Source organism: Hemibagrus wyckioides, linkage group LG19 (genome assembly GCF_019097595.1).
Source record: "Hemibagrus wyckioides isolate EC202008001 linkage group LG19, SWU_Hwy_1.0, whole genome shotgun sequence".
NCBI classification, from domain to species: Eukaryota; Metazoa; Chordata; class Actinopteri; order Siluriformes; family Bagridae; genus Hemibagrus; species Hemibagrus wyckioides.
In genome coordinates this window covers 3,458,684-3,485,000 of record NC_080728.1, presented here as the reverse complement: position 1 = coordinate 3,485,000, position 26,317 = coordinate 3,458,684, and the positions used below count along the sequence as shown (strand labels likewise).

General features: G+C 44.3%; 2 protein-coding genes across 3 annotated transcripts in view; one reads left to right on the top strand and one right to left on the bottom strand.

Moving 5' to 3' along the window:
* Positions 1–1,848, top strand: part of LOC131370017 (bestrophin-3-like) — a 10,664-nt gene extending 8,816 nt beyond the window's left edge. The window contains exons 9-10 of one of the 2 annotated variants that reach the window (XM_058417036.1): positions 558–1,272; positions 1,521–1,848. In XM_058417036.1, coding sequence (XP_058273019.1) covers positions 558–1,230 — 673 coding nt within the window. In that variant the 3' untranslated portion in view covers positions 1,231–1,272; positions 1,521–1,848. Of the gene's footprint in view, positions 1–557 lie in introns of both variants that reach the window. The other variant, XM_058417035.1, reaches the window with a different exon arrangement.
* Positions 1,849–1,889: 41 nt separating this feature from the next.
* Positions 1,890–25,210, bottom strand: creb3l2 (cAMP responsive element binding protein 3-like 2). Its single transcript, XM_058417042.1, has 12 exons — positions 24,810–25,210; positions 10,905–11,136; positions 10,193–10,401; positions 9,552–9,633; positions 9,152–9,345; positions 8,704–8,850; positions 8,545–8,603; positions 6,161–6,229; positions 5,941–6,040; positions 4,812–4,935; positions 4,235–4,484; positions 1,890–4,104 (listed from the first exon to the last, which is right to left on the bottom strand). Exons 1-12 carry the CDS (start codon positions 24,909–24,911, stop codon positions 4,032–4,034), a joined length of 1,641 nt encoding a protein of 546 aa, XP_058273025.1. The 5' UTR covers positions 24,912–25,210; the 3' UTR covers positions 1,890–4,031.
* Positions 25,211–26,317: the final 1,107 nt, after the last annotated feature.

The following is a 26,317-nucleotide window of genomic DNA, read 5'->3' as shown; positions in this document are numbered from 1 at the left end:
CAACACACTCATACACCCAGTATATGGTCAACAGTATGTTCACCCCTGACCATTAGCTGACTATATGTGGTTCATCCTCAAATTGTTGCCACAATAACATACACAGTATAGAATGTCTCTATTATGTAGCATTACATTTTCCCTTCACTGGATCTAAGAGACTCGAACCCTGTTCCAGCATGACAATGTCCCTGTGCACAAAGCCCCTGAGCTCCATGAAGACATGGTGTGTTAAGGTTGGAGTGGAAGAACTGGAGGGTCCTGCACAGAGCCCTGACTCTGACTCAACCCCACTGAACACCTTTGGGATGAACTACACTAATGCTCTTGTAGCTGAATGATCACTAATCCCCACAGCCATGCTCTAACATCTAGTGGATAGAGGAGTGGAGCTCATTGTAACAGCAAACCGGGGGAATAAATGTGGATGCTCAACAAGCACATATGGGTGTGATGGTCAGGGGTGCACAAACGTTTGACCGTATAGTTTAGCTGCATGGACTCTGAAATGCACGTCTCGTATCATCAGACAGGATGTGTGTCATTTTCCTTTGCAGTATCTCAGAAATATTGCAGAACAAAGACGTCGATACCAGTAACCCCCGGGGTCAGGCCACAGTTCTGGGCCGCATGCGTCGCTTGCTGAGCGTCCAGGAGCCGGCGGAGCTGCATACACGTCCATCGCTCAAGCGCCACTCCAGTGACATCTCCAGCTTCCTGCCGTTTGGTCCAGTCCACCATTTTCACCCCAGGGAGGAGGAAAAGATGCATACTCACTCCAAACTACATTCCCTGCGTGGGAATTTTTACCCGCTTTCCACCGTCAACGAGGTGACCGGCACCTCGGCTTCTCCCGATTCATCGCTACACACCCCTTCTCCAGACAAGATACCTTCAGTAGTGATCAGTGAAGACGTGAGTGAGAGTGTTGAACAGGAGTCTTCAGCTCAGGTCCAGGAGCATCATGGGAAGGAGGTGAACACAGCACAAGGTGTTACAGACACGCACTCCAGGAAGTTTGGACGCTTTTCTCCAGCTAGTAAGATAAAAAGGAATCAACGGTCAGTTCAGCAGTCGAGACACAGCTCGGTCAGCAGCACAAAGAGCTTTCCGAGCCCCAAAGACGTCCAGAGAAGAAACCAACAGCAGGAAACTCTTCTACAACAAACATGTGGAACTGCAGACTCCAGCAGCCAGGAGAAACAACAGAGACAAAACCAGGAGAGCTGAAAGCTTTGAGAATTCTCAATGAAACCATTGATCCAAACTCAGGTGACTCTGATCTGGATTTTCTGTGTCCAGCATGGAGTCCAGACACTTTTAGATGATCTACAGAACTCAGTTATCATGTACAGAAGCCCTGAATTCTTATTTGTTTGTTGACTGTTGTTGATCTGTAAAACATACAGCAATTGAACGGACAGTTCAGGGCTTCAGTAGTCTTGTATTTGAAAAGTAGTTTAATCTGAACACCATGTCCATGTAGTGACCTAGTCAATGACAGTGCTTTTGTTTTTAAGGATCGAGGATTCCACCTCCACCTCACTCTGACCAAAGTGACTTGAACACGCCTGACGTGGTAATTACGACTTCCCGGAAGAACTTATACACACCTGATGTTGCAAGTACGACTTCTCAGGAGAGCTTGAACACTGTGTGTCTTAGTTGTGTTGAAATGAGAATGAGCCATAAACCCATTAGCTATGGATTATAAATCCAGAAATCTGTCAATACATTTAAAAAATTCCATTCTAACATCTTAAAATGAAATTATTCTCCATTTCTGCCCAAGTATTTAAGGTGCATGTGACCAATATGCTGAAGTGTGACTCATTAGCACTTATTAATCCAAACACAAGTAAATAAATAGCACACACACTCAAGAGTGATGCTTTTCTATGGAAAATATTTAATTCATATAAAGAGAAGACAGGAGAGGATTTTTATGCTGGAACTGTAGCAGAGCAGAAACTCAAGCGACACCACTACAGTTATCTACTGCAATCAAATCAAATCCATAACAGTTTTTCTTTTTTGTTCCAGATAAAAATACTTGCATCGGATCAAGAAGTAAAAACGTGTGGCAGCGTGTAATAATAATAAAAAGAAAAGTATAATAAGCATTGAACATGTTTAAAAAATAATAATAATAATAATAATAATAATAATAAATATATTTATTCTTTGGAGATACAGTGCAGGTGAGATTCTGGGCATCATCATCAGATAATCCATCCCAGAACACATCAATCCCCCCCTCCCAAAAAAACAGCTGGAAGCAGTGCAGGCTGTTTTTAAAATACGGCCACGTGTCATCAGAAGGTGTATATGCGTGTATATATTGCTTTCTGACATCATTCCGTGATCAGGTTTCACTGGTCCACCTTTTTAAGGTAATTTACAGACATTAAAGCTCTCACTCTCCCTCTTGCATAGAAACCAGAACAAGAAGTCGACAAATCTTGGTTATGTGACACGTTCTCCCAGTGAGCACGATGATGGAAGCAATGCTTGCTTTAATCCTGTAGATCAGAGGAGTCCGATCTTCTCCAGGTACGGCCGGACAGAGTGGACACAGCTGATGGTGACCCTCAGGAGTAGAGCTCTGATTGGGTGGCTGTTGGTCCACATCGTTCGTATCGTCACAGTGTCGGGGGCAGAAGTTTATGGGGTTGTTTTACTTATAGTGCCGTAACTGACACCATGAAAAAGTCCTTTTTTAAAAAGAAAATGTCAGACTCCATCTTTAAAGGTACATTAAACAAGATTTGTGTAAAGAAAACAGATCAGTTAAATGTGTTGAGTTGAATAAGAATAGAATTGAACCCCCCCCCACACACACGCAGACTCCGCCCCTTTTCTTTTCACATGCACCAAGCTCCGCCCCTTAACTTGGTTGAAATGAGTTAGGATCATTCAAGTCACGGCGTACAGACATGTGAACATTCTCCACTCAAGGTTTAAGTGTGAAGGCGTGTCTTCCTAGGGGGCGTGTCTATCAAATGACTGACAGGAGGCCAAACACATATTCCAGACCTGAAGGAAGGCTTCCAGTCTGATACAACGGCTTAAAAACTGTTAATGACACGTACAGTATTCCTACACATTATTAGCACTAGTCAGTAATCAGAGTAAAATATCGTCTATCACACCTTTAAGGAGAAACAGGGAAGAAAAAAAAAAGAAAAATACACAAAATGTCCATCAGTGTCTGTGTCTACTAGAAGTGGAAGGAGCCTGGATCATGGATTCCACAGTGTAGGCAGTTTAATAGGAACGGTTCTGCCAAAGCCCCAGGTGCACAAGAATAACTGCTACTAGTCTCTCACTTCATAACAGAACAATTATGATGTGTTATAAAGGTGTTGCTTCCTGAAGCTGGTCTTAAAGCATATTTTAATGTCTATGAGTCTGCACAAGTCCATCACACACACAGTGCTAGCAATGATTTGAAACAAACCGTCTCAGGAAAAATATATCAGTCCCTCGAGGATGTCACGAGTATGTGATCGTAGAATCAGGCAAACTCCATTTTTCTCTTGTTTTCTCCAAAAATAAGGCACAAAAAACATTTTTGGGGCCACAACAATCACAAAAAGATCCTGATGTGATATGAAGGAGCTGCTGTTGCTGATCAATACCCTAATATCCAAATATTAGACCTTGTTAGATGTTTTAATGCTGATGTGGTTCAACATTCTGACGTTTCAAGGCATTTATATAATATTATATTATATATATATATATATAATAGCCTGACTCTGACCCAGGAACATATGTACATTACACAAAAGAGGAAAAATTGGAAAAAAAAGCTTTAAAATATAGTATCAAAATGTAATATATAATGGTGGAATGATATAATACTCGTTTTTTTCGTAAAAATTTTGTTTTTTCATAAAAAAAAAAAAGAAAAAAAAAAGAAAACGTGAGAGGAACAATACTTGAAAAGAGGTCTATAAATACAGAAAGGGTGTGGTGTCTCCTCCTGGCATTAGGATGGAGGGGAGTTCGAGGAGGACCGGCCATCCTCACGACGGCTCGTTCACCGTTCTCTCCAGCTCAATGACTTTCGGACGATCACTGGACTGTGACTCTGCTGACCTGCAGAAACAGAAAGATCCGGATTTGGGCGAGACTGTGGGCTTTGGGACAAGTGCTGAGATTTGTCTTGACGTATTTTCAGTCAATGAACTCATGAACATCCTCAGTGAAGAGACAGAGGGAATGTTACCTGTGTGTGTGCAGGTCGATCACGAGGGCTTTTTGCGTGCTGGTGTTGGTGCTGTTGTTCTGAGCGAATGGTGGGCTGGGTTCTGGAGTTTGGGGCGTGGCTTGGTTGAGTCTATGCTGCGGCTCGAGGCGCCACATCGCCAAGTCGTTAATCTGCGTGTCCCACTCTGGATATTTTCCACCTAGCCCAGAGGGGCGGGGCTCGTCTCCTAGACCAAACTTGTCAACAGTCAGTAGGTTTCTGGACTTCACTAGTGGACAGAACAATCAGAGAGACAGACATGGTATTAAAAACTCGTGAATTTTTGGTGTGACAGTTTGCACGAGAATTCATGAAAATTCCGAAAAATAAATTTGTGCCCTAACTCATGGTCTTGAGAGTGTTGGGAAAAGTCTTTAGGCAAAAAATATGGAGCGACTGTTTCTCCACAATCTGATATAATGATATGATGCAGGTAAACAAACACTGGAGAATTTCATACACAAACCCCAAATCTCCCTCCAGAGCAGAAAATTCACACATGACTGTATTTAAGCCCTGATCAGTGAGGCTTGTAGTGCTGGGGTGTCTGTGGTACCTGTAGTAGTGTAAGACTCCTGCATGGTGAGCTCTCTGGATAGATCAGTCTTGGTGACAGAGGGGCAGGGGCTCAGGCCTGGGTAGAAGCTTCCCAGAAACACAGCGAAACACAGCACCAGGGCCTGCAGAACGAGAGCATGAGGGTGTGGTGATGAAGGGATAAGATTTCATCTCACAATAAAATACTGCTTCTTTTTGTTCCCTGATTTAAAAGCAGCTTGCTCAGTAATGCTGCTGGTCAGGCTGCAGACTGGAATTATTCAGGGGACATGTGCAAACTAAACAATTAGGAAAATGTGAAGTATGTGACGGTTTAGCTGCACTTGTCAAAATATTCCTCATACCAGGACCACTTTCAGGAACAACCCGTCACGCTGTCTTTAAATCAAATGCCTCTCATACTGCCTTCTAAATGAAACCTCTTTATCTCATATAATATTATACCTTATAGGAAAATGATGGATAGCACAGTGGTGTCATGTGAAGCGTCGTGAAGCTGATTATTTTCCTATAACTGAAGGAAAATCCCTGAGTTTTATTCTAGTTACATGTAATGTTGCGGAACCAAACAACTGTTATCACTTCAATATAAAGAAGCCAATCCCTCACTTTCTACTGACATAGAATAATAAAAATAATAATAACAATAATAACAATAATAACAATAATAATAATAATAATAATAATAGCTTATTACTGACAGAAAACCTCCTATGTCCCTGTAAATGAGCTGTTGCTATAGCAACAATTAAAAAAACACCACTGTCCCTGTAAATGAGCTGTTGCTATAGTAAATGAACTTTTGCTATAGCAACAACAAATAGGCAATGTCCCTGTAAATGAGCTGTTGCTATAGCAACAATAAATTGGCAATGACCCTGTAAATGAGCTGTTGCTATAGAAACATTGACATGTTAAACCCAGCACATTAGCATAAATCTGTGATTTGGATTCATGTCAAAGCTTTGGACCAATCAGATTAGAGAATTCAGCAGCGCTGTGATACAGTGGGATGCTGTGGAACTGTTTATACAGGATTACTGCACAGGACAGACACATCCTGCAGCCGGTGACTCTATGATTAAAACAGAGCATGTGGATGTGGTGTGTGTTAGATTTGTTCTCACCATGAGGCATGTGGAGGTCTGAGTGCTGGCCATTTTGCATGAGCGAGGGACTTTTCCTGTCACCATGGCCTGCAGGGACTGCAGCTGCTGCAGCAAAGACCTGTGATGTGGAAAACAACAAGAAGCTCAATTCACAATAGTCCAGAACTGCAAACCATGACCTGCTCTCCTTCCAGGTCCATTAAATAAATAAAACTCTTAAGGTAGGAGTGTGACATACTTGTTGGTACTTTCAAGATTCTCCACTTTCCTGCGCAGCTCACTGTTCTCGTTGGAACACGTCTCCACCCTGCAGCCACAACACCAGAGGGACGTTACAAAAGCATCAACAAAATCAACACTAAAAGGTTTACACAAAGAGAGCTGTGTGTGTAGTGAGAGAGCTGTGTGTGTAGTGAGAGAGCTGTGTGTGTAGTGAGAGAGCTGTGTGTGTAGTGAGCTGTGTGTGTAGTGAGCTGTGTGTGTAGTGAGAGAGCTGTGTGTGTAGTGAGAGAGCTGTGTGTGTAGTGAGAGAGCTGTGTGTGTAGTGAGCTGTGTGTGTAGTGAGCTGTGTGTGTAGTGAGAGAGCTGTGTGTGTAGTGAGAGAGCTGTGTGTGTAGTGAGCTGTGTGTGTAGTGAGAGAGCTGTGTGTGTAGTGAGAGAGCTGTGTGTGTAGTGAGAGAGCTGTGTGTGTAGTGAGAGAGCTGTGTGTGTAGTGAGAGAGCTGTGTATGTAGTGAGAGCTGTGTGTGTAGTGAGAGAGCTGTGTGTGTAGTGAGAGAGCTGTGTGTGTAGTGAGAGAGCTGTGTGTGTAGTGAGAGAGCTGTGTATGTAGTGAGAGCTGTGTGTGTAGTGAGAGAGCTGTGTGTGTAGTGAGCTGTGTGTGTAGTGAGAGAGCTGTGTGTGTAGTGAGAGAGCTGTGTGTGTAGTGAGAGAGCTGTGTGTGTAGTGAGAGAGCTGTGTGTGTAGTGAGAGAGCTGTGTATGTAGTGAGAGCTGTGTGTGTAGTGAGAGAGCTGTGTGTGTAGTGAGCTGTGTGTGTAGTGAGAGAGCTGTGTGTGTAGTGAGAGAGCTGTGTGTGTAGTGAGCTGTGTGTGTAGTGAGAGAGCTGTGTGTGTAGTGAGAGAGCTGTGTGTGTAGTGAGCTGTGTATGTAGTGAGCTGTGTGGTGTAGTGAGAGAGCTGTGTATGTAGTGAGAGAGCTGTGTGTGTAGTGAGAGAGCTGTGTATGTAGTGAGAGCTGTGTGTGTAGTGAGAGAGCTGTGTGTGTAGTGAGAGAGCTGTGTGTGTAGTGAGAGAGCTGTGTGTGTAGTGAGAGAGCTGTGTATGTAGTGAGAGCTGTGTGTGTAGTGAGAGAGCTGTGTGTGTAGTGAGCTGTGTGTGTAGTGAGAGAGCTGTGTGTGTAGTGAGAGAGCTGTGTGTGTAGTGAGCTGTGTGTGTAGTGAGAGAGCTGTGTGTGTAGTGAGAGAGCTGTGTGTGTAGTGAGCTGTGTATGTAGTGAGCTGTGTGGTGTAGTGAGAGAGCTGTGTATGTAGTGAGAGAGCTGTGTGTGTAGTGAGCTGTGTGTGTAGTGAGAGAGCTGTGTGTGTAGTGAGAGAGCTGTGTGTGTAGTGAGAGAGCTGTGTGTGTAGTGAGCTGTGTGTGTAGTGAGAGAGCTGTGTGTGTAGTGAGCTGTGTGTGTAGTGAGAGAGCTGTGTATGTAGTGAGCTGTGTGGTGTAGTGAGAGAGCTGTGTATGTAGTGAGAGAGCTGTGTGTGTAGTGAGCTGTGTGTGTAGTGAGAGAGCTGTGTGTGTAGTGAGAGAGCTGTGTGTGTAGTGAGAGAGCTGTGTGTGTAGTGAGAGAGCTGTGTGTGTAGTGAGAGAGCTGTGTGTGTAGTGAGAGAGCTGTGTGTGTAGTGAGCTGTGTGTGTAGTGAGAGAGCTGTGTATGTAGTGAGCTGTGTGGTGTAGTGAGAGAGCTGTGTGTAGTGAGCTGTGTGTGTAGTGAGAGAGCTGTGTATGTAGTGAGAGAGCTGTGTGTGTAGTGAGCTGTGTGTGTAGTGAGAGAGCTGTGTATGTAGTGAGCTGTGTGGTGTAGTGAGAGAGCTGTGTATGTAGTGAGAGAGCTGTGTGTGTAGTGAGCTGTGTGTGTAGTGAGAGAGCTGTGTGTGTAGTGAGCTGTGTGTGTAGTGAGAGAGCTGTGTATGTAGTGAGCTGTGTGGTGTAGTGAGAGAGCTGTGTGGTGTAGTGAGAGAGCTGTGTGTGTAGTGAGAGAGCTGTGTGTGTAGTGAGAGAGCTGTGTGTGTAGTGAGCTGTGTGGTGTAGTGAGAGAGCTGTGTGTGTAGTGAGAGAGCTGTGTGTGTAGTGAGAGAGCTGTGGGTGTAGTGAGAGAGCTGTGGGTGTAGTGAGAGAGCTGTGTGGTGTAGTGAGAGAGCTGTGTGGTGTAGTGAGCTGTGTGTGGTGTGTGTTAGTGGGTTGTGTGGTGTAGTGAGTGTGTGTGTGTTAGGAGTGTGTGTGTGTTAGGAGTAGGAGTGTGTGTGGTGTGTGTTAGTGGGTTGTGTGGTGTAGTGAGTGTGTGTGTTAGGAGTGTGTGTGTAGTTAGCTGTGTGTAGTGTGTGCGTTAGTTGGTTGTGTGGTGTAGTGATCATACTTTTTCTCCAGGGCATCCACGTATTCCTTTTTCTTCCTGCGACTTTCCTGAGCAGAAATCTGAGAAACAGAAATCATGACATTCGAATCATTTTCATATAACAAAGTCAGGGTCAAAAAGCTAGTCTGAACACACACACACACACACACACACACACACCTTATTCTTGATTTTCCTGCGGATCTTTTTCAGGGCTTTCTCCTCAGATTTGGACAGAGGCAGCTTGGTGGGAACGGGGTATCCCTCAGCGATCAGAGTGCGTCTCTCCTCTTCTGTCAGCAAGAGAGGCCCAGAGCCCTGCAGCTTCTGTCACAGTGATAGGGGGAGGGGGGGGGGGGAGAGAGAGAGAAATATTTCAGAATGTTTCTCTGTGTATTCCTGCTGCGTGTATCTGCGTGTGTGTGTATCTGCGTGTGTGTGGGTATCTATGTGTGTGTGTGTGTGTCTGACTGTGTGTATCTGCGTGTGTGTGTGGGTATCTGTGTGTGTGTGTGTGTGTGTGTGTGTGTGTGTATCTGACTGTGTGTATCTACATGTGTGTGTATCTGACTGTGTGCATCTACGTGTGTGTGGGTATCTGTGTGTGTGTGTGTTGTTTGACACTCACATGAGGGGCAGTGAGCAGGGGTGAGTTGGACAGTGAGTTGGGCAGTGAGGATGTTGTGCGCTGAGCCACCTTGAGGACAGCTGGGTTCTGTGTGGGGCTGGCAGGAGCGCAGGGGTGCACAGGGCTCTGACTGCCCTCTGAGTCACTGCCATGGGAGCTGGGAGGAGTCGGGGGCATCTGCAAAGCCTCAAGCTCTGTGCGCGCACACACACACACACACACACACACACACACATTATAATACCAGCCATAGCTGTATGATCTATACTAACACAGTCCACTTTGGACTCTTGAGTGCACGGAGCTCGTGTTAGAGAGACGTTTGTTTCTCAACAAATATCAGATATCAGTGCTGTAAGTGGATTACTGACAGATCGTCCCGCCCGGTGCAGCTTGTTACCTTTAGGGGAGAGGTTCAGGAACTGATCCACCTCATGTGGCTCCAGTTTAATCTGCGGGCTGAAGCTCTCATCCTCTTTTATCTGCTCACACGGACACAAGACAGGAAGTTCACTCCATGCCCACGTTACGGTGTGTGACAAACAACGAACCCATACAGTCCCTTATCAACACTAATATAAACAAGACGGATAAGGATTTACACAGAAAGGATACTCCTGAGAATGATTTAAATGAATAGCATTAAACACAGAGTTATTTATTTACAATTCCTGGGGTAAAATGTACAAGGGGTCATGGGGTAAAATGGCAGTTACAGGGATATAGTGGTACTTTATATCTACATGCATATAAGCTGCGTCCCAAATGTCATACTACTCACTCTCACTGTGCACTATGTACCCTAGGGTCTAGTGTATAATGTAATATCGTCTCAAATGGAACAATTTATTTGGGTGTTTAAGAGAATGAATCTACTGAGTGTTGAATATAAACACTCTGAATAAACACTTCAACATTCCTCAACAGGTCGTTCTCAGCTCAAGTAACATGTAAATCACAAGCTTCCTGTTCTTCCTGTACGTCCTTGCTATAAGTTTTAAATATTTCAGGAACGTGTTCCATTAAACAGAGTAGGCGGACCTGTGTGTTGAGCTGTGTGGTGTGTGAGAGGGAAGCGGCGCTCGCCGGGTCCACCGTCAGTGTGAGAGTCAGCGTAGGCAGCAGTGCTGGAGAATCACACAGCAGAGGCTCCATCTTCAGGTTCAACCTCTCCTCTTCCTCATCCTCCTCCTCCTCCATCTCTTCCACCACCTCCTGCTCCACCGGCCAGTCCTCGCAGTCTGACTCTCCTGCACACGGCACACAGATCACTCACTGTAGCACTCATCATCATCATCATCATCAATATTATTTAAATAAAAACCAGATAGCATTAGAGACAGCTTTAACTCTGAAGTATAATGGCTCATGTGAGAGAATCCTGATAAGAATGGGAATTGTGTCATGCAGTGTGACAAATAATGACCAGCTGAATTCAGTCTATCTTGCTGAAAGTGGCAATGACCTCATCATTTGTGACGTTTGACTAGAGAAAAATAAAAAACAAAGGGGGAAAAAGAAAAAGGTCCTTCAAGACGTCTCCTCAACCCCGAGTTCAGCAAAGTGACATCAAACACAGCAGCTCTTCTTACCTTTAAACAATTATTTGACAGATATTTTGAGATAAATCTCCATCACTCATTCAGCAACAGGCTACAGTGCAGAAAATAAAGGCGGAGGGGTTTTAGCAGACTAAAGAGATCAGATTAAAGTTGTGTTAATCTCCCCGAGCGAGGTATTTCCCCACACTCACTAGGCTCGCTGCTGGTTTTCTCCGTGGTCAGGTGGGAGAGGGGTGACTGAGGGCGCGAGTCTCCACTCAGAGAGTAACTGTGCTCGGCTTGGATGTGAGGAGGCGGCGGAGAGGCCGGGCTCAGCTCCTCCTCCACGTCCATCATTTCGCTCCTCCCGGACAGGAAGGGGTCGCTCAGCAGCTGGCCCAGCAGCGCCTCCTGAGACAGGTCATCAAGGAGCTCAGTGAAGTGCTGCACGAGGGAGAGACACAGACAAAGAGACTCAGACGTGATGCAAAGATACGGATACAGACAAAACACAGCCAAAATAAGATGAGATAAAGAGATGAGATTTAGCTTCTTTCTCACGGAGGGAAAATTCTCACTTTGAAATGGTGTTAAAATATCTTAAAAAAGTCAAGGTAAATGGAAGAAAAGTCGTCATGTACTTTAACGCCGTGTCAGAATCATGAACCTATTTTCATGGCAAGATGAAGAAAGGTACAAGACGACATTCTGTAAATTCTTGCAGCATTATGAGAATAAAATCGTGCAACTTTTCCACAGTAGCTCTATACAACAGCAGCTCTATACAGTCCTTCACTTTAATCTTCAATGAGAATTTCAGGATTTTGGAAGACTTTATAAACAACAAAACTAAGATAAGCATTATCTTACATTTTTACGTATTAGTATTTGAATAACAGTCATTCCCGTGTTGAGGTGTGAGCAGGAATGCAGTCCTGAATGTCCAGTGTCTCACGTGTCAAAGCAGAAATGAAGGAAGTATCTATTGTTTGAAAAATGGCTTGATTTTGTGTAGTTTGTTATGAACACGCTGGTCCTGTTCTAATTGCCAGTTTTTTTTGCAAAGCACCAGTTTATTATAGGTTTGAAATCTGCATTCTGGGATTTTTTTTTTTTTTTTTAGAGTGAAGCCTTCCTGAGCAGCAGCGTCTGTCTCTTCATAGCCAGACAGGACAACATGGCCCGATAGCCAGTAGAAAGGGGTGTCGATTTAGTCCATCAATCACTTATAACGAAAATGAATTAGACTTGCCTGAGATTACAGTGTTGGTTAAAGGGACAGACAGAAAAGAGAGATTTCATGGCAGTGAGTGTTTCAGCTCTTTGAAACCTTTGCCAATGATAGTGATGGAAACTGGTTCCAGTTTTAAAAACAAATTTCTAGTCAAAATGCTGCAACTGAATCCATCCATCCATTTTCTCTGTAGCGTTTATCCTACACAGGGTTGCAGGGAACCTGGTGTCTATTCAAGGAGACTCGGGGCACAAGACACTCTAGACAGAGTACCAATAGGTCACAGGGTACAATTAAAACACACTCACAGAGCATAAGGAAATATCATTCAGCCTACAGTACATGGCTTTGGACTGAGGAGGAAACCGGAGAACCCTGAGGAAACCCCTGAACCATGGGGAGAAACTCCACACACACACAGGGAGGAGGTGGGAATTAAAACCTTCAACCCTGGAGATGTCAATCAAATATACTAACCTCTAAGCCACTGTGCCCTCTAATGGACAATTCTGTGTGTTTAATAAAGTAGGCTACTGAAAAGTCTGGACAAATCTTGCTGAAAGTATGTAAAGAGTTTTTATTATTTTAAAGAAACAAAATCCTACGACTGTGCATGTTTGGTTGTTGGGTCGATATAATATCCACCATAACTGCCACTTTCATTCTGAGGAAGTGAGCATGCCTACACACCTACAGGGAATCTCCTGCCCCAGTGAAGGGCCTCAGGTTCAGCTGGAGAGCCAGGGGCTGCTGCTTATTTTAATTACACCCTATACAAGCAGTTAAACGACTCTCAGCAGGATGTTTCAGATGTCGCGTTTCACAGTCGGCATACCGGAGTCACGGCGAAGCCGTAACCCTGCTGCAGACTTTCACTCCACCAATCACAACCCACCTAATCAGCAAGACTCATATACCTAACTGGAGGGCAGAGTTTCTTCTGTCACCCCCTTCCCCCTCGCTCTGCCTCATCCTGCTTCCCTCAAACAAGTCAGGACAAGCCGAGGCGCCCGTATCTGTCCAGCTGTGTCCTCAGTCTGCCTGGAGGACATTTTCTCTTGCGTTCCTTCCACACAGGAGCCGTCTCCACCACCCTTGCCTGGTACACCATCAAGGCCAAGTCTTGCCCGATGACATAAATGAAAACCTCAGCACATTTTTCGCACCGTCATGGTACATTGTAGAGGCAAGCCAGGGAAAGAATAGGTGAAATTCCTGAGATGGGACGAGTTCAGATGAACTGGTTTGTTTAAGTGAGAACAGGCCTGTGCTGCACATCCTGAAACTCTGGAATGATTCTGTAGAATGGTCGTCAATGTTATATTAATATACAGAAGGCTGGACTTGAGTCTCAGACCCCTGCTTTCTGAGTGGAATGAGAGGGGCCTGCTCTCTACCCCCCTGTCAATCACAGTGACATTAAATCAATCAAGGGCATCTATATAGAAGAAGGAGGACAAGATGTCCCTCTGAGTGTGTCACTCCGCTCGGTAATGGTGGGTGGGAACTGGTCGAGACAACGTTGTGAAAAATCCAAACAAGTCATGGTGGAAACACTACTACAAAAGCAGAGCGAAATACATGATTATACTTCTGCGTGATCCAAGAGAATCCTCTAGACAGCAGCAGAGGGGCGTCATGTAACTGCAAGCTTAAATCTCTGGCACTGCAACTTTAAACTTTTACTGCTGAGCCATACTTCAGGAAGAAAAACTCAAAGGGTTACTGAGGTCAGCAAATGAAAAGGCATGTGTGACCGGCTCCGTGTGGCCAGATGTCCATTAGAGGATTCCTGCTATAAAAAAAAAAATAAAAAAGACCAAGATTTTTCCCAGAAGAATCCTGGTTAATAAAAAGCTGTGAAGAGACACTGCTGAATGTGATCACTGAAATTCACTGCTGTGTGTGTGTAAGAAGCTGGGTGTAATGGGGTTTACAGGCCCAGTCAGAGATATGTGTGTGTGTGTGAGGGGGGTACAGTAAACAATAGCAGATTGATTGGTCTAGCTCCGGCTGCAGGTCAAACAAAAGCTCCTTTTACCAGCACAGACCTGCGAACTCCAGTGAGTGATGAAACACGGTCCGTGTGAGAGGCGCAGAGTCACTGGGTTCACTGGGAAAGAAGTTAGAAGGGAAAAGTAAGGGGGTTGTGTCACAGATGCAATGCATGCAGGGTCGAAATACTGAGACTCGACCCCGAGGCAATGTTCTGAGGAACTAACTAACAAAGAAATAAACCTATGTGTCTTTTCCTGAGAACTTTTAAAACAACAACACTAATGGAAAAGGAAATTAGGGGGAATATGGAGAAAGCAGCAGAGACTTGCAGTGAGCTGTAAAAGGTGGCAAGAATTCAGACATATGGCTTCAATTACAGGCTGACTCAAACAGAGAGAGAGAGAGAGAGAGAGAGAGAGAGAGAGAGAGAGAGAGAGAGAGAGAGAGATAAGTAGACCAAGAAATTTTTTTTTGGTGTAAGATCAAGCACATGAACGTGTGAGCTCAAGTCAGAAATGCTCTTTTTTTCCAGCCTGATCATGACTCACACTCCAGACCAGTTAAAGCTACTCTGTTCACACACACACACACACACACAAATACATCACACACACACACACACATTACACACACAAACACACATTACTTACACACACACACACACAAATACATCTCTCACACACACACACACACACACAGACATTACTTAGACACACAAATACTTCTCTCCTCTCTCTCTATCCTCTCTCCCTCTCTCTCTCTAATACACACACGCCTTAGGAAAATATCTGGTCATGTTAAGTTTATTAAACATCATATGAACATCATGATAATGATCATATAGATAAACTCAGTATCTGGTGTAGAAGGACAGCAGCAGACTTTAGCACAATGCTGGTGTTGTAATTCTCTCACTCGGGATACAGTGATATAGAAGAGGAGGTTTCTAGACCGTACAGTCATATAATGATTTTAGACCAACGTTCCTCCAAGCTGGAGGTCTTAACTCTCTCATTACAGAAATGAGGTCTGTTATTACACGCCTGCTGACGGACATGTGGTAAGACAATTACGGTGAATTATCCTATAGTGCCGGGTGTCCCTGTGTGGAACGAGGCTGCCCCGGACGCCGGGGAACAGGATGTCATCATTTTCCTTTTCCAATATGACGAATATAGAAGACGGGGTTTTTTGGTTAGCCATATCTGTGGAGAACAAAAATACTGATCAGAAATCCAAGCTGCGCTCATTACTGCATGAATACGGCTCGGGGCAGGGGGTGAGTGGGTTCCTGAGAGGTTGCTGGTGGAACGCAGGGAGAGAAGGCTGCTTTGTTCATGGAGTGTGTGATGAAGAAAGACTGCACAAGGGAGTGTGTGTCTGTGTTTGGGAAAGCTGAGAGGCCTTCTATGAAACCCATCTGGAGAGGCCATGGTAGCTGTGTTAGTGTTAGTGTTGGGGTTAGTGGCAGGATTCAGAGGGCAGTGTGTAATTTTTCGCCACCCTGGGATGTGTGTAAATGGAAGTCGGGGAAAGCCAAGTGGGGGAGGAACACGCTAAGGGTTGATGCAAGAGCAAAAAAACAGATGTGATTGCCACAATAACAAATACACACACACACACACACACATGAACAAAGGTCATGCCTCTCGGGTGAGTTTGTACCTTGGTCTTTAATCGTTTTCTGACCTGGTCTAATGATATGATCCACCACGTGTGTCCATGTTCCATATGGATTTCATCAGCAGTTTCTACAAGTCTGAGCTAAAACCCTGTCCATATTGCATCATCCTAACTCTGTCAGAGAATCCATCTGAGATGAGACAGCCTGTATTTTTAAAAAAGCGACCAGTCAAATTCCATGCTTGTTTTATTTGGAATGTGGCCTTGTGCTTGAACAGGGTCAGCATTTATCGTTACTGTGTGCCAAGTCGTGTTGACTGCGAGCGAGGCCATGCTTCAAAGGTCGTGGTTCTGGGGTACTGTCCACTACTTGATTTGTAGAGTTTAAACACTGGCTTGCTTTAGCAATTGAGCACCTTGATTGTGTTGGAGGTTAAAGGTTGGACTGAGTCTGAGTCACGACTGAGTCACGCTCCAAAAGACCCTAATTGACTCTGGACAGCACTGGAGGAGTTTGACCAGTATGAGAAGAATCCAGTGTGGTATTGGGAATGTTCAAATAGCTAATAGCTAATAGAACAGGAGAGAGAATCAAAGGGCAGCAAAAGCTTATCTGAAAGAACGAAACCCGTGGGTCTGGCTGTATCAATGTCCAAGAGGACACGCTGCCAAGGCAAAGAACAAGACGGTATATGGAGAACATCACTGCTGTTTCTCAGTGATATCATTTCTCCTCTGCCCTACAGGACTTGGGAATCGCATGCCATGGCACAGGATCTTATAGATAATCTGCCATTTTAGAAGAGATCTGGTCAAGTAGACAGCCTAGTTAGTCGACAGGTCGTGTTCTGAGGGTTCGATATGTTGGGGAATGATTGTTGTGAAAAACAGCCACGGATCTAACGATCTTATCAGCCAATCACGTGGCGGCGGTGCAGTGCATTACATCATGGTGTTCAGAACAAACATCACAATGTGTGATGCCGATGGCATGATTGTTGGTGTCAAATAGGTTAGTTTCAGTATTTCAGAACATGTTGGGTGACCGGCAGCTCTGTGTTCTCTTGACCTGAGAGGTCAGAGGATAACAGACAGACTGGTTTGAGTTGGCAGGAAGGGTATCAAAACACAGTCACTCTTTATTCCTGTGCTAAGCAGAAAAGCATCTCAGAACGCACACCATGCCAAAAACATCCTGTGGCTATAATGTACACAGGCTCTTCCAAACTGGACCCAGTTTAGGTGAAGCTGGACACACTGGCTGGTGTGTGTAAGCTTTTCTGCTTAAACATTCAGTAACTGTGTAGAACTATGGAGGCATTCTAACTTCTCCTGTACCTGGTTTTGTTGTTATTACATCATGGCTTGAAGATTAAATGAAAATGGCACACAACAAAAAAGTAAACAGAAAAGGGCATGTTGAGATCGTCACTCCATTCTGCATAGAAGGAAAAGATGATCGCTCGACATTCCTCAAGAGTTTGTCACAATACAACTGCTTCTCCCTGGACTTATTTTTTCACTGTCCTAAAAACAACAATGAAACAGGAGAGACTTTCAGCTCTCACAGTGTGTGTGTGTGTGTGTGTGTGTGTGTGTAAGTAACATGTAACAAAGATCTAACCCTAACAAAATGGCAGAACGATCCCATAGCACCTTTTTAGAAAACCTGATCTGATCCAGGAGGACATGACTCTGGTTTGGCTCGGCCTCAAAGGCTCAGTGTCCGATACCCATATTACACTAGACCACAAGTTTTTTTTTTTTTTAAAAAAAACCTTAGATACCTGTGTATACAAATACAGTACAAGGACACCTGACCATCAGACCTACACTGTTAAGTCATAACATTATGACCACTGAGAGGTGAAGTGAATAAGACTGATGATCTCCTCATCATGGCACCTGTTAGTGGGTAGGATATATTAGGCAGCAAGTGGACATTTTGTCCTCAAAGTTGATGTTAGAAGCAGGAAAAATGGATTAGAGTAAAAGAGTAAGGATTTGAGCTTTGAGTTTGATGAAGGGACAAATTGTGATGGCTAGACCACTGGATCAGAGCATCTCCAAAACTGCAGCTCTTGTGGGGTGTTCCCGGTCTGCAGTGGTCAGTATCTATCAAAAGTGGTCCAAGGAAGGAACAGTGGTGAACTGGCAACAGGGTCATGGGTGGTCAAGGCTCATTGATGTACATGGGGAGAGAAGGCTGACCCGTGTGATCCGATCCAACAGACGAGCTACTGTTGCTCAAACTGCTGAAGAAGTTAATGCTGGTTCTGATAGAAAGGGGTCAGAATACACAGTGCAGGACGGGTCAGGGCTGTTTTGGCAGCAAAAGGAGGACCAACACAATATTAGACAGGTGGTCATAATGTTATGCCTGATTAGTGTATAAATGGATCTTTCCTGAAAGTTTAAAGCACACAATTGTACAGAAAGTCTCCGTATTCCGAATCTCCAACACACTCATACACCCAGTATATGGTCAACAGTATGTTCACCCCTGACCATTAGCTGACTATATGTGGTTCTTCCTCAAATTGTTGCCACAATAACATACACAGTATAGAATGTCTCTATTATGTAGCATTACATTTTCCCTTCACTGGAAGTAAGAGACTCGAACCCTGTTCCAGCATGACAATGTCCCTGTGCACAAAGCCCCTGAGCTCCATGAAGACATGGTGTGTTAAGGTTGGAGTGGAAGAACTGGAGTGTCCGGCACAGAGCCCTGACTCTGACTCGACCCCACTGGGATGAACGGGAACACCGACTGAACCCCAGACCTCCTCACTCTTACAATATCAGTGTCTGATCTCACTAATGCTTTTGTAGCTGAATGATCACTAATCCCCACAGACACGCGCCAACATCTAGTGGAAAACCTTCACAGTAGAGTTAACATCAAACACAGAGGAAATAAATCTGGATAAACGTTGTGACCCACATCCCATCTTTGAAGTTTTGTTTGCAGCAGTTAATGATGAGTTACTGGGACACCAGAAATACTATATTCTCATGCAGTAGTTCCTCTAAAGGTCAGTGGTTGTTGTTTTTTTGCAGTCTGACGCTCTTCCTGTAAAAGTGGGTGGTTTTTGATAAATGTACCAGATGCCCTTGCAACAGCTAGAGCTCTGGCTTGCTACACTAATTTAGCTCCGCTCGTGCCCATGACATTTGTTTGGGCTGAAATTCATCATCGTGTCATCGTGACTTCCATCGTAAGGAATTCGCATGCGAGATAAAAAAGAGCTCAGTGCATGCCAGCTCCATGACAAAACCCACGCTGTTTCTGGACCCAGAGTACTTCTCAGCTTCCCTTCCCCCTAGAGCAGACCTCGTGGGTGTAAAGTGCATAGGGAAGGACAGTGAAGGCTTGAAGATCCCAGGAAATGGCTGTCTCCAGAATCTAAATCACTGTGTAGGAGTTTGTCTAAGCAACAGGAAGCCTGACCTCAGAGGGACGCAAATGTAAATCCTGACTTTCGAGAACTAGAAAGTATCCTGGTGGCTTGGAGAGCTGTGGGGTTACTAGCTTGTGTTCTTGCTGACGGCTGCATCCTATCTTGCTTTAAGCCCACACTTCACACATCAAACACTACACCAAGTCACTGTGTGCATAAGGCAGGGTATATTTAGCCTTATTGCAGAGCGTGAAGTCAGCCAAGGGCGTCTGCGGGGGTAATCAATCCCCAAAATAACACCACATCCCATATTGTCTTTTCTACAATGACTCGACAGAAGAATTGTAACGAAGCTATATTGTGTTAGACTGGAATAAGAGGGGGGAAAAAAGAAGTAAGCAATTTTATATCAGTGTATTATTATTTATACAAAGAAATTTGTGTTTGTACGTCAGAGCCACGTGAATAAAAGAAAGTAAAAGAACAGGGAACAATATTAATACGAGCTCTATTGTCAAATATACAAGAGGAGCTTAAGCTATTCGATACTCTAACTTCTAAATATATCCACAACTCACCTTCTCTTTACTCATGGTATATTCAGAATAATCCGAGAGAGAGAGAGAAAGGTGAGATGGCTTTGAGGGCAGCCTACACAGAGAGGAAAAAGATCCCCAGCAGAAGTGAATAAGAGAGAGAGTGTGTGTCTAAAGGTTTGTTCTCATGAAGGTAAAGGTCAGAGCCGGGCTCAGGTTCCAGCATCCTATCCAGTGTTGTGTGAAGGTGCAGCAACTTCTTCAGCCATGTGCCTCAAACCCCAGATATCAATATTAAATAAATAAACCACTGATCACGTGAAAAATTAAAAAATGAAAGGACGAATTTCTGACCTGCGACTAAAAAAAACATCCCCTTAACTCCTAACCTCGGGCAGTCTCCAAGATGGCCGCTCGAAGCATGAACACTAAACACAGCAGCTTTTCGTACCTTTAAATGAGTTCGACTGTCCAGACAAGGGCTCCATCACCATACAGACAGTTGTCTGTCTGCCTTGTAGCATGCACAAATGGAGACAGAGCGCTTTTCTGAGTCACCTGACACTAATATAACAGCTTGCTAATAATAATAATAATAATATCTTATAGGTTAAAGGTTAAACCTGATCTGAGGTTAGTAAAAAGTTTCAGTGTTCAGCGTCAAATACCAAGAGCATGAACATGGAGAACAGACCAGGAATGTGTGTGTGTGTGTAGGGGGGGTCTGAAGGACATCAGTGAGGCACAGTAACTCCCAGAAGTCCTGTGCTGAAGGAGAACAGGCGAGGCAGTGTGTCCACCCAGCCCACAGGGAGCGAGAGCCTGAAAGACACACAGCTCTGTGACGAGAGGCTGAGCCTCGCCCTAACACACCGCGTGAACAAGCCTTTTAATACGAGTGCACGCTGTCCACCTCCTTCACCATCAGCACACACACACACACACACACACAGTGTTGGTCAGGTATAAGATGAGAGATTGTGTGAACTAAATGACAGTAAATTGTGTTGAGCTTATTTTAGGCTGAGGTTTTAACTTCTACACACCTTCTCCTAGTGACAAACAAGTGTGTTACTGCGGGTGTGTCAGTGTGTGTAGTGTGACTGTGTGTCTGTGTGTCATCGTGCTCTGACATGACTTGAATGACACTGACGTGCAAACACTTTTTGTTGTTGTTTAAATATTGCAGTATCAGTAAAAGCTGCACTGGGTTTGTTTTCCTCCTGGTGTAATGCACTGGATTGTGGAAGCACCAAACCTTCATCTGTTATCTATAATGCTTTTAGAAATTCGGAGAAGTGAAGTGTGTGTGTGTGAGTGTGTGTGTGTGTGTCTGTGTGTGTCGTTACACTTCTATTTTTACACCATGTTACACCACGAAGCTTTGTGGTTTATTTCAAAACTACAATTTCACTGAGACTCTGTGACCATTCTGCCCTCTCTCTCTCTCTCTGTCTCTCCTGTCTCTCTCTCTATATAACCCCCCCCCTCTATACCCCTGTCTCTCTCTCTCTCTCTCTCTCTTTCTGTCTCTCTCTCTATATAACCCCCCCCTCTCTGTCTCTCTCTCTCCCCCTGTTTCTCTCTCTATATAACCCCCCCCTATACCCCTGTCTCTCTCTCTTTCTGTCTCTCTCTCTCTCCTGTCTCTCTCTCTATATAACCCCCCCCTCTATACCCCTGTCTCTCTCTCTCTCTCTCCCCCCTTCTGTCTCTCTCTCTATATAACCCCCCCCTCTCTGTCTCTCTCTCTCCCCCTGTCTCTCTCTCTATATAACCCCCCCTCTATCCCCCTGCCCCCCTCTCTTTCTGTCTCTCTCTCTCTCCTGTCTCTCTCTCTATATAGCCCCCCCCTCTATACCCCGTCTCTCTCTCTCTCTCTCTTTCTGTCTCTCTCTCTATATAACCCCCCTCTCTCTGTCTCTCTCTCTCCCCCTGTCTCTCTCTCTATATAACCCCCCCTCTATACCCCTATCTCTCTCTCTCTCTCTCTCTCTCTCTCTCTACACCCCCCCCATACCTCTCTCTCTCTCTGTATACCCCCCCTCTCTCTACCCCTGTCTCTCTCTCCTTCTCTCTCGCTCTCTCTCTACCCCGTCTCTCTCTCCCTCTCTCTCTCCCCCTCTCCATTTCTGTGGAAGACTTTGAGGCCGCACCCTCTCTTAGCATTTTAACATCTGGCTCAAATGCCACATCTGTGGTTGTCAGGATGCCGTTTTAAGACACTTCCTGTTCTTCAGAAGAATTCCTGCATGTGCCAAAAAAATGGACGTTCCACTGTAGCGCCATGGAAATATGGTGACGGAGTGACGTGACAAAAATGAAATAATAATTTTAAAAAAATCATTTCATGATCTCATTCTATGATTTACTAACAAACTGCCAGGAAGGCATCAGGGCCATGTTACACAACAACTTCTTTCATTTCATTTCATTAAAAACAATTTAATTCATTACAAATAAATGACTTCAAATTTCAAAGGACTGGAAATATTTAGCACTGAAAAGTCTCACAAAAGACTATTAAAGTTAGTTTCTCCGAGATTTCAGCTCTTCATGGTCGTATCGCCCAACCCTACTTAGGAACAACGGGAACAGTTTCAGGAAATGCGAGTCCAGATAAACACCAGCAGTATCATCTTTTTTTAAATATTAAAGCGGGTATAAGTGTAATTGTGGTGCGTATTAGCCTGTTCACAATTCCCCTGGAGATGATACTTAATTAAAGACCAGGACTAAAGCAGTAGTGACGATGTTAAACTGAAATACCTATTGACTATTGGAAATACTGGGAAGGTTTGAAATATTTCATTTCGGATCCTGCTTGTGCTCCGGACAAACTCTAAACCTATCCAAACCTAGCCCCTGGAATAATTCCGACTTCTTGCTCCGGGGTGTATCCAGAGCCTCTACTGAAAGGGACTTGTTTTTCTCAGCCGTGTCCTGTGTTATGTTATCCTCACAGCTGACGCGCTCGGCATGGCTTCAGCATTGAGTCATGGGAGAATTCAGCAGCAGGATGCAGCCGGCGTTCCAAACGGGACGAGACAGATCGGAGACGGAGGCAGAAGCCAGCGTGTTGATCTCCATGTCTAAGCATATGCCTGGGTTTACTTCATAGGTTTATATCCATACAGAGACCCGTGGTATTAGAAGGCGGAGGCTGACTGAGAGAGTTTAATCACAACAACACGTCCTAAATGACACAATAACTCCCTCTGACCTAATATATGCTGCTTAATACTATATGATGAAGTCTTTCCTGATGATTATAATCTTAATGCTGTTAATACTTCAGGTCCTGGAATCTAAAACCATACACTAGACGCTAGTGTAAGCGTGTAAAACGTCATTCAGGACGCAGCTTATGTCATAGAGTCACTTGACGTGAACTGTAGAGTTGAGGTAAGCTGGTGGTTAGGGCTAGGAGGAGTAGGAGGAGGGGTGAAATAAACAATAATGCCTATACCCCCGGCAAGTCTAGCTACACCAGATGTGACGACCCCAGATGTGAGCCACGTGTGTCATGCAAATGTTGTTATAGCAGACTTCCTGACGTGTAAAAATTCCCAGTGGGAGATAATGAATGAGGCTATGGAGGGGCAACAAGGTGGCACTGTTGTGAGGAATTCGGTGTCAACACAAGCCCAGAAAGTGTGAGAGAGAGTGAGCGAGCGAGAGAGAGTGAGCGAACGAGAGAGAGAGAGAGAGAGAGAGAAAGTAGTAAGTGAAGAAAACGTCTGTGCTTGACCAAGATCCAAAAAAACAAAGAGCTCCTTCACAGTCTGATACAAACTGCCCCTCTAATTAAAGCGCACGGTTGTCCAGAGCGGCCGATTCATATTTCCAAAAGTGTGAGAAGGTGTTGAAGGAAATAAATATCTGTTCTTCTTCTCCTCGTTACTCTGTGAGCCTCGACCTCCCTGCACGGGAAACCATAGCCTTAAGGCTTCATTTCAGTGAATCTACCTCCAGACTGCTGTGCAATCACGACTAGTGGCAACATGAAGCCTGTAATTAGCTTGTGCTTTGAAATGTAACCCACCTTGTACTTTACAAAGTGCTTTAGGTATGATTACTGAAAAATAATAATAGGCCTTTAATGACTAAATGCGGCAGACGACCATAAGATTTTCACACATGAACACAAAACTCAGCCTCAGTAAAAACTTACGGTTGGGTAACTAAAAGCTAGCAAGAGTTAGCATTAGCAAGGACGGTCACGACATGAAAGTGATTTATTATATAAACATAAAATGCATAAAATAGTGCATTAAAGGTGTCATTTTTGATTTTTTTCGTTAGAATTTTATTTACATTATTTGTTTTTTGTACAAACACCCTACCCTAAAATATGTAGAAAATGAAGGGGGAAAAGGTTTAAGCCACTAAAGTATTACATGGCTGAGAAAAACCCTCTTCGTAAACTGACTTCAGGCCTGGAATGTTTGTTTGTTTGGACACTTTTATAGACGCTTTACTTTACAGTTTTGTAAACACAGCTGAGAATGACAGACTGAGTAAGGATAAGTTTACAGTAATAATTCAGTGTATTATATATATGTATAGGGCTGGGGTAGCTTCATGGTGAAGGTGTTAGACTCCTGATGGGAAGGTTATGAGTTTTAAATCCCAGCTCCACCACTAGGCCCCTGAGCAAGACCCTTAACCCCCGGTTGTATATTTATAAAATGAGATTAAGTCGCTCTGGATACGGGTGTCTGCAAAATGCCAGAAATGTAAAAATAAATGTATAACCCAGTAACAGAACCCATGATACCTAATACACCTTTAATGGTGTAGGGGGCGTGTCCACAAAATGATAACTAATGTACCTTTAATCGTGCAGGGGGCGTGTCCACAAATGATAACTAATGCACATTTAATCATCTTGGGGGCGTGTCCACATATGAGTTAGTAGAAGGGATCAATCCTAACATAACGCTACATTCCGGGCCGGAAGGCAGGTTTCCAAACTTTTTCAGCTTCTTATTGAGACAATATCTGACATTGTTATTTTTAAAATACTTTCTACACATCCTTTGACATTATTTGTGCATATGAGAAATAAAAAATATTGACTATTGCACCTTTAAATGCGTGTATATATAACTATACATCAGGCTGCTAAGTGCATCAGGTCTCTTCTGCACCGTTTTAAGCTTCCTCTGGAGCTGAAGGATCCTCCTGCAGTGAACCCTGTGCATCCTAACCTCTCTGTCTGCATGGAAAGCTCTGGATGGGATGGAGCTGCACTCCGGCTCATGAGTAAAATCACAGCTCTGAGAAATAACACCTCCATCTGTAAACTTTGTTACTTACTGTGCTGTACAGGAGGACACTGTCGTTATCTCCGGACTCGGACAGCTCGCTCAGATTCCGGTCCCACTGTAAAAACGGCTCACTACTGTCCAATATCTCCATGTTGTGTGTTTGTAAAGATTATTATAAAGAAAAGTGTGTGTGTGTGTGTGTGTGTGAGAGAGAGAGAGAAAATAGTGCGCGAGCTCGTGCGCACTGCCTGCCTGCCTTCCTGTCAATAAAAACTTCCCCACGCAGCCCGAGAGAACGCTGGTGTAGCCAATAAAGACCAGGCTTTCGCATGTAAAGTCGAAAATCTAGTACTTCGGAGTTGTCAGTAAATATCTCGTAACACGGGTTTAACGCCTAGTGCTGGTCATAAACAGGTAGCTCGACTTTTCTGGTTTCTTTTAAGTAACTACGCCTCTCCTCTCCTCACCCCTCCCCTCCCCTCCCTCACCCAGGAATTTTTGTGGGCGGAGACAAACATGCCTTTTCGGAGTACCACACAAATCTCAAATATTTCAACAAAACGCTTTGCAATATCCTCCTTAATGTGTTTATTAAAGCGTGTTTATTCACGTCTGCACCACTCACAACAAAGCCATTTTTAAAGAGCGAAATCAACAAATCTCTGGGAACTCAAATTAAACCCGCCCCACTTTTTTTTCGTAGCCAATCAGGTGAGATTTGAAAAAAACCCAAAAAAAAACCCCGAATTACGTAAGGCGTTCCTGGAAAACAGACAGGCGAGGCAGCCAATCAGATCGCTGGAAACCCAAGCGACGCGAAGACAACCCAGTAAGTGATAGCGCTGTGGAAGGTCTTAGCAAACCGAATAAAGACAAGAATACTTCACATGGCGGTCCTCCTACTGTCCATCCCTCTCAAACACTCGCCTACACTTCGGGACATTGTTGATGATATTGTTGCCATCTTTTAAACACATGGTCAATTGAGTGAAATACCGTTCATGAGAAATAACTGAGTATGTCCACAGATGTACACAACAGAAGCAGTGTACTTCCTCTTTAGTGTCTGAGGAAACCAACTGATCTACCTGGGTGTATCAAAACTAAACAGAAAGCCAATCAAACATACACTATTTAACAAATATTGTGCATAACCTTGTCCTTCACACCCATGCGTGTTCCTTCTCTGCAAAGTTTAACGCACAAAATTGTACACAGTGCCTTTGTTTGCTTTGTAACATTACAGTTTCCCTTCACTGGAACTAAGAGACTCGAACCCTGTTCCAGCATGACAATGCCCCTGTGCACAAAGCCCCTGAGCTCCATGGTGTGTTAAGGAAGAACTGGAGTGTCCGGCACAGAGCCCTGACTCTGACTCAACCCCACTGAACACCTTTAGGATGAACTGGAACACCGACCGAACCCCAGACCTCCTCACTCTTACAACATCAGTGTCTGATCTCACTGATGCTCTTGTAACTGAATGATCACTAATCCCCACAGACACACTCCAACGTCTAGTGGAAAGACTTCTCAGAAGAGTGGACATTGTTATAA